The sequence below is a fragment of the Glycine soja genome, chromosome 1 (genome assembly GCF_004193775.1).
Source record: "Glycine soja cultivar W05 chromosome 1, ASM419377v2, whole genome shotgun sequence".
NCBI classification, from domain to species: Eukaryota; Viridiplantae; Streptophyta; class Magnoliopsida; order Fabales; family Fabaceae; genus Glycine; species Glycine soja.
The window spans coordinates 5681341-5690267 of record NC_041002.1 but is presented as its reverse complement, the minus strand read 5'-3'; the positions used below and the strand labels follow the sequence as shown (position 1 = coordinate 5690267).

General features: G+C 30.1%; 1 protein-coding gene across 1 annotated transcript; it reads right to left on the bottom strand.

The window, feature by feature from the left end:
* Window positions 1-3470: 3470 nt before the first annotated feature.
* Window positions 3471-7005, bottom strand: LOC114411293 (ribonuclease 3-like). Its single transcript, XM_028375019.1, has 4 exons — window positions 6783-7005; window positions 6491-6646; window positions 5103-5301; window positions 3471-3911 (listed from the first exon to the last, which is right to left on the bottom strand). Exons 1-4 carry the CDS (start codon window positions 6882-6884, stop codon window positions 3688-3690), a joined length of 681 nt encoding a protein of 226 aa, XP_028230820.1. The 5' UTR covers window positions 6885-7005; the 3' UTR covers window positions 3471-3687.
* Window positions 7006-8927: the final 1922 nt, after the last annotated feature.

The window sequence follows — 8927 nt, the reverse complement described above, 5'->3', positions numbered from 1 at the left end:
ACTCGTATTTTAAACACGTACAACATATTGCGCTACAATTTAACACTGGTTCCTAAATAGGAAACTTACACTTTCTCTTTAACACTGGTTCCTAAATAGGAAACCTACACTTTCTCTTTAACACTGCGCATTTACACTTTTCTCAAGATAACACTGGTCGGGTTATTGTACAATTCACAGCTTACAACACAAATAATGTCACATCAAGAGTTAATCACACACTTATTCACAACAAAAACTCATTCACAATTTCACATCTCATGATGTCACAATCCACCATTACATGTTTTCACGTATCTCACAATTCAACACCTGTTCTACTTTACACTTTTACTCAATCTCAATAACAATATTATAATCTCAAGGCAACATATTATTCCACAATTCATTACATATTTCATTTATAAGCACTGCTCATGAATTATACAATACCACAACCTTACACTCATGTTTCAAACACGTTTAACACATTGCGCTACAATTTAACACTGATTCCTAACTAGGAACCTACACTTTCTTTTTAACACTGCGCATAAACATTGATCGGGTTATTGTATAATTCATAGCTCACAATATAATTAATGTAACATCAAGTGTTAAACACATCCACTTATTCACAATCGAATATCATGTCCACACTTTAACATCCCATAACATCACATTAACCATCTCATAACATTCCTAATGATATTCATAAGGTACAACATACACATGTTCATCAAATTTAACCATAATATTCTGAAACTGCAACATTTAATAATTTTTGGAATCATACTATAATACTCTACAATATTATTTACATAAATTATTAATATAAATAACTACCTCTATATATATAAACTAGCATACATCATATTGAATCACAAATTACAAAGTAAATTTTCAATGCACAAATTCTAAATAATTATATGAACACTTTGGTCAATTTCAATTATGATATTAATTTTTTAAATTATATATAAAAACCTAAAAAGCAAGAAAAAGAGAAAATACAAAATCAATATATCTCTCTAAATTTCTCCTTACTTTATTTCATCGATTCATATTAATTAGAAAAAATACTCGATTTATAGGATTCACGCTCAACACAATAGCATATCAATTTCATAACAATTGGTCTATCAAACATATATAATTCACTGTAATAATTATAAGGATAAAATGAAAATTGCAAAAACACCCCAAAACCCATTCCAATTGATATCTCTAACGATCCCTACACATGTTCTCACTAATTCCCAATTATGAATAACTCATCCCTTACCTCTGAGCGGACTCACGTGTCTTCAGCCAACGATAGCAGCATCTCTAGCGGTTCCCTAAGATTCCTCTAGTTATTCCTCCGACTACTCCGATAGAATTTCCAAACGTCAAAAAGGCGGAGAAAATATCGAAACCTCCACTTGTACTGTCTTCATGCGATTCCTTTTTCTCCGTCCACAAATATTATCTCACAAATCCCAACGGTGAAAGTGTGCGCAATTGAATTTCAAACAACGTATCCAATTTTCATGAAAATCCAACAGTTAACGAAACCAGGATCGTAGTTTTACTGAGATAATTTCGGGTTTCTGCGGGAAAATAAAAGGCTACAATGCGAAGGGTTTTCCTCTAAGCTCAGATACAATTTTAAAATTCCCAACGGTGAAAATGTTTGGAATTGGGTTGCAAATGTGTTACTCAAATTTCACGATGATCCAACGGTGAATGAGTCCGGGATCATCATTTTTTTGAGATAGATTTTGTGAGCTGCGGGAAAAAGAAAGAGTTTTGATAGGAGAAGGGAAAAAACGAAAATGAGGTCAAAAGAAGACACCTGACTTAACATAGTTATTTATACTTAGGGTACTCAGCCTATTATTTATTCTATATTTATTTATTTTTTTATTTATACTAAAAAACTTTTTAAATTTATTTACGAAAAAAATGGGATGTTACACCCCACAATGGGCACCAAATGTACTTGCACAGGGATAGACGGGTAAATTTATTTCTTACTAACATTCTCTGGATATTCTTCCTCCTCCAAAAAATACTAGTCAATCAGGGAGTAGAGTACATGTAAAAGACACTCTAATGCTCCAGTAAGGTCTCAGTCAAAAGCAATAAATTAGGATAATAAATGAGAATCAACAGTATTCTTACCTCGATATTCATGCAGCTATTTATACATACCTTGGTGGGCCTTATATCTATGAGCCTTTTCCTAGGGTTGTCTCTTTAGGTAAATTCCCTTATAATTATCATTAAAGAACTTATCTCTCCCTTAATGATTCTTTACTAGTTAATCAAGGTAATATTTTTTAAACAAGTTACCAAAGATAGGGTGAGGTTTACTGGGTATTCAGTTAGATTGAATACTTAACAAGGGTATCAGGTATTCGACTGGGCCGAATGCTTGATACTACAAGGGGTGTCAGATATTTAGCTAAGTCAAGTACCTGATACCATGGGTGATGACGATACCCAACTAGGTCGAGTACTTATTACCATGGGTGATGATGGTACTTGACTAGGCCAAGTACCTGTCACCTTAGAGGATGACAGTACTTGACTAATTTGAGTACTTGACAATACAAGGGGTGATAAGTGTTTGGTTAGTTTGAACACCTGTTACTATATATGGTGCTAGATACTCGACCTTGGACCAAATACCTAGTTCTTCCTAGGAGTACATTTTACGGGATAGCGAAACTATAGTCTTTGGGTATTCGGCCGCTCTAAATGTTGGGCCTTATCATGGGGTATGTTTCAGTGTCCTAAGGATTTTATTGGGGTATAATGGGTATTTGACTTAGGCTGAATACCTATCTAGCACCGAACCAGGATTTTCTACTTTCATTTGATGGTTATAATTTGTCGCCTTATTTGACAATTTTTTTGTAGTACTCAATGTTGTGTGAAAAATCTTGGCGGCCAAGTAAAGAAGAATATTATTTTCTCGTTTTGGTGTTCATTATTCAATTGAGGTGACAAACACGAATTTCGTCTCTTGTCTTGTTCACGTACATGCCTATTAATCTTTATAATTGTTGTTGTTTGATTATAAATATGACTGTGCATCATTTGTATTAAATTTTTATCATTGATATATGGAACATAATTTGTAAACTCGTAAATCTAATAATCTAAGAAATTTTTGTTTTGTTGTCTCTAGAGACAGAATTCTGATTATTCTCATTTGGGTCAGCTGGCATTTAGTCTACACGTAAAAAAGCATAAGCACGACACAATTAAAGAAAGTTGACTATTAACTGTGATAGTGGTGAGTAGACGATACCTATTAATTAGTTCAGTTCGATTGAAAACTATTAGAGCCAAATAGGAAAATTCTAAAGTTTTATTGCCTTTATGAAATGTATTAAGCAAATGTTATGAAGAACGAGTAAAATGATATAAAATCGAGCGAGTGCGAGTTAGTCTCTTGTAGGAGTACTATGTACGCTAACATTAAAGGGTTTGACACCATGTAATTAAAATTCACTTTGATCTTTGGATTTCTCAAACTGATCCCAAACACTAAATTTTTGTATCAACTATCAATACATGAATTACTTAAAGGGGGAATTGAATGGGAGAACATTAGAACGCGTCAATGTGAACATTTATTTTTATTACACTTTGAAAGACAAAAGATGAGTAGCGAAAGGGAAAACATGCATGTTAATTTTACCGAACTAAATTTTCTTAAAACTTGGGGAATTGAATTTGTTCACCACACTTGCTCCTTGGAAGCACAGGGCACTCAATAAGATTTGACCCAGAAGTGTCCACGCACATGTAGACTTGGTAAAGTTGACTATTACGAGCTGAATCTCTATTGCACTCTATCCCTGGGGTAAACCCAGTTCCCTCTTTTATAGCTTCTGAAATGCTTTCTAGGGTGTAAAATCCATCATCTGGCTCAATCCCTGAAATTCATTAATTTATTACCGTTAGAATGGTTGTTGTAATTTTTTTTATAAAGAAAATGTATATTTATTTTTATTTGTTATCTTACAACTTCAAATAACATTATTAATGATTATTTATTAATTATAGTTTTATAAATAAATAAAAACGAAACTATAGTATATTAGATATCAAAATATTTTTATCCTTCACTAAATACTTAGGACGACATGAGACTATTGCTTATATTTTAATAATTTCATCTTACAGTATAAACTCTTTAAATTAATACTCGGTAAATTAATAAACTCTCTAAAATAATAAATTTATTCGGTCCCGACTTGGATCAATGTAAAAAATTAAAAAACTCGATAAAATAATAAGATAATAATTTTTCGTGAGATCCTTTTATAATTTTTGGTCCCAAAAAAATCATAAATTAATAATTCATTGAAACTGAAAAAATATATATTACACTCTATTGAAATATGATTCAATAGTTATTTGTTTTCCTTTAAAGTTGAAGTCTATTTGGAGCTCATCTCTAACTTTTCTTATTGCATCTAATAGCTCAGATGTTATATTTTTGTATTGTATCATAAAGTTGTGAAGAGTGTTCGACGCCATAAGTGCTTCCTTTTGTTTCTCTTGTTTACATTTACTGTGCTTCAAAAGTCATTATTGATTTCCAATACATATGAACACAGTAATTACTAATTTACGTTGAGTCCCAAAGTTCGCTGCAACGTAATTCTAAAAAACATAGACTAATTTGCCTTTGTTTGGTATGTACAGTATAATTACTTAAAAACTCTTTAAATTAATAATTATTAATTTATCGATAAATTAATAACTCTCTAAATTAATAAATTTTTTCTGTCCTAACATTATTAATTTATAGAGTTTTAAGTGTAGTTTATTTTTTGTGATTAGATGTAAGATAAAAAATAAGACCAATGATAGATTTAAGAATTGTAACCCATATTAATTTAAGATTTTAATGGTCATGTATCCACGGGATTTTATATCACTATTTAATTACAAATCACACCATTTTATGAAAGTCAACAAATTTAATTAATATACATGATGAGTTATAATTGAATGACAATATCAAATTATTTTATACTTTTTGTGTATATTTCATCTTCTCTAAATTTAATGTGTTATAATTAACTTTAAACAACAGATAAAAAGAAAGTGTTGTGTACCTGCATTCTTGAGGATCCGAAGGAGGTTTACTTTTTGCTTCAGTTTGAGAGTTGTTTCAAAGTACTCGCGCTGATCAAGCTCAGATTCTGCACATGTACCATGTTTTTCCCATTCGTGTGACCAGAACCTCATGCCATTGCTACTTGGACAGCTCAGGGATGGCCAATCCTTCTCCATGTTGCTAATGAGATCTGAGATCTACACCAAGTAGTATGCCTCATTAATGTGTGCTTCAGTTGATAAATGAACTAATATCATAACACCAATATTTAATAAACTTATCAAATATATATAGTACTAAGATATGATTATTGACTAGGTATTTTCTTCCTTCTCTTTTATTTTATTTTATTTTAAAAGATGATCCTTATTTTATTTCTTACGTGTAAGATTTAGATCCGATCCATACATTAGTTGCTTAACTTTAAATATATCAAGAAAATAGATGAGATGTCTAGTTATTCAATTTCTATCATACTAAGTGAAGTCAGTTGCGTAGTTAAATGTCTTAAAGGAACAGAAACGGAGGGTCGTGACATGTATATAAAGCGCGTGTATGGCATGTTTGCCTTAGTCATATTAACTTCTGTCTCTTCCAACACCAATATTTTCAGATTGTTTAAAGGCCAAACACAGCATTGCTCTTGGTATAAAGAATATATAACATTGCATTATCTAGATTACTTTGCACAGAGTCAATCCTAAACCTCCTCTACTAATCCTTCTAGCTATGATCTAAGTTTTATATATTGTAATTTTTAATGACTTTATGTTTTTAGTCTCGTGAGATAATCTAGTTTTAGTCTCTCAAGTTTAAGAAAAAAATATTTTAATCCCTAGTAGTTAAAATTTAGTTCTTAGGAGTTAAAACTAATTTTAAAAAAATCATTTTAGTTTCTCTTGAATTTAGTGTTTAGGAACTAACAATATATTTATTTTTTTAAAAATTTGAGGGATTAAAATAAATTGTTTTATAAATTTGAAGACCAAAATTAGATTCACTCAAATGTTAAGAATTAAAAATATAATTAAGATCATAAACTTCTGTACACTGAAAGCTCTTCCAACCAATCATCACGTGCATTTGTGCTGGTTACCATATCTTAATTACTTGAAAATCTTTCATTGGCACATAGTACATGACTGCATGTGTAAATAATTTATACACATAGCTCTCCTACAAAAGAACACGTGCTTATGATCTGAGCAATTTCTATGTGACAGATGTATTTAAATTTTTCAAATTACAAGAAAAAAAAATAATAATCCTCAGTTATGTGTTATATGAAAATTAGTCAAGACCATAATTAATGATCTTAGACAATCTATAATAGTTTCTCCTCCTGTTAGCCAAAATATTCATCTTCTATCATCAAATTATAAGTACCTGAGATTTATCAAAGACACTGTCAGGGTCACAGTTTGAGGGCCATGATCCATCATTGTAGTTAGGCCAAAGTCCATGAATGCTGAAATCTGCTGAAGGTTTCCCAGTCTTGGGATAACAGCAGCTCTGCTTTGTGTCACAGTATGCTCCTGGCCACTGCATGATAAGTGAAGAATCAAAATAAAATGTGAATACACAATGACATATATAAATGAATCCACTATTAAAAAAAATAAAGAAGGAAAATGAAACACTAAACTATTCAGCTTTTTAAGCAGAACTCATGACTTACCTGCTGAACAAAGTAGAAGAAATCAAATTCCTGAGAAATGGATAGAACTGCTAGATATTGCAGTATCAAAAGCTTAAACAAAAATGAAAAGTTGGGTTTCATCTTTGATGCTTTTCCTTCTATCTCTCTGTTTCTCTCTTAATTTGGCACTTCACACAAGCAAAAGGAATTAATGAATGATGTTGATATAAACTTATAAAGTGATCTTTTTTATAGGCCCGTAAGTCAATGAAATGATGCGTGAGCTTGTAAGGCATGCTATGGAATATGCGAATCATATCACACTCTTTCTCTAATAACATTTCACGTACTTTTATGGTGGAAAGTGTAAGGGTTATCCACGAAAACTACAACGTGCCCTCTAAGGTTGCCATTGACTAATTAATTAAATATATAGCAACGGTTAGTACAAGTGATAATGTGTTTAGTTGTTCATAATTTCAAATCTTAATCTTAAATATGAAATAAATCGTGTTGAGAAGAAAATATTTATTTTTTGTGTATTCAAAATTTTCAATAAAGATTGATTATTACTTTTCATAGGACTATTTTATATCAAATACCTTGGTGAGTAAAAAAATTCAAATGATTTTTCATATACATCGGCTGCTTATTTTATACCTGCCAATAGTAATAAGTTATCAAATATGTTGTTTATTAACAAACTTCTAAACCTAATAAATATTTGATAATTCACATATTGAGAACATTATCCTTTAAAGGATACCATAGAAACGGGTTGAGATCACTAGTTTTACTATTCGTTGCCTTCCCTATTGTCGATCCCAATTAGAAAATAATAAGTGGTTAAAAATCGACACCCTCACTTGGTTAATTTTTTATTTTTATTTTTGCTGAATGCCATTTTCTAATGAGAGAAACACGAAAGGAGACAAAAAATGAGGGTAGGTGATTTGGTACATATCAACTCCTTCTGTACCAACTCCTTCAAACAACACACCATTTATGATATCTAACATTTCTTTTTTATATAACATTTTTCTATTAATATACAAATTAACACTTTTACACGCATATAAAAACAATAATACATCAAATTAGTTTCTAGAATTTTAAGTATCGGTTAATCTAGTTTCTGAAATTATATAAAAATAGCTTTTCAATTTTTGAAATTACAAAATGTTAATCATTTTAGTCTTTATTGTTATAATTTCAAATACTAAAATACTATTTTATAATTTTATTGATTAAATTGACAAATTAGTTTCTAGAATTAACACTTTTAAATATTAATACATACAAATTAAAACTTTTACACGTATAGAAAAACAGTTATACATCAAATTGTTGGTTTCTAGAATTTTAAGTCTCGGTTAATCTCTTGAAAAAAAAGTATCGGTTAATCTAGTTTCTGAAATTATATAAAAGTATCATTAAATTTTTTGAAATTACCAAATGTTAATCATTCTAGTCTTTATTGTTATAATTTCAAATACTAAATTATTTTTATAATTTTAAAGATTAAATTGACTGATGATGATTATTGTTTTAAGGTATAATTGTATATATAATTGCTCTGTTGGTAGAAGATTAAAACACTTACATATATAGTCATGTCATCTTTTAAAATCATACATTTTCATGAAATGAATTCATAATTAAATATTAATACAATTGTTATCTAATATTGTTTTAAATGGACAGCTTGAAAAGGACATCAAAAAGCTAGATCTCTCTCATTTCAACTAATTAAGAAAGTTTAATACATTTTAAGGGTCAACTTTGTAAGGCTCCTAACGTACCAATAATCGCATATTTATCAAGTCTGTTTTACTTTTTTCTAGCTACCTCGACGTGGCAAGGACTTGGACTATCATTTATTATGGGTACGTTCAAAATGCGTTTGAAAGTTTACCAACAAACTAAAAAGAAGAACATTTAGTAACGGATGTAAGGACATTATTTTAATCTTGTTTCTCGTTACAATTTTAAAGACTTAATCTCTAGTTTATAATGCTTGTATGAAGCTTTGTGGTAAGGGAAGTTTGGTGGTCTTGCGTGCAAATCAAATGGAGGGGATGTTTGGCGTGTCGATCGTGATTTTAGCAACAAAGAAATAATATCAACTATCTTTCCCATATAATATATATATATATATATATATATATATATATATATATATAT

Coding starts and splice junctions, on each gene's coding strand:
- LOC114411293 (XM_028375019.1), bottom strand. CDS start 6,884: ATGAAACCCAACTTTTCATTTTTGTTTAAGCTTTTGATACTGCAATAT. Junction 5,302..6,490: donor GTGTCTTTGATAAATCTCAG/GTACTTATAATT, acceptor TACTTGGTGTAG/ATCTCAGATCTCATTAGCAA. Junction 3,912..5,102: donor TCGGATCCTCAAGAATGCAG/GTACACAACACT, acceptor AATGAATTTCAG/GGATTGAGCCAGATGATGGA.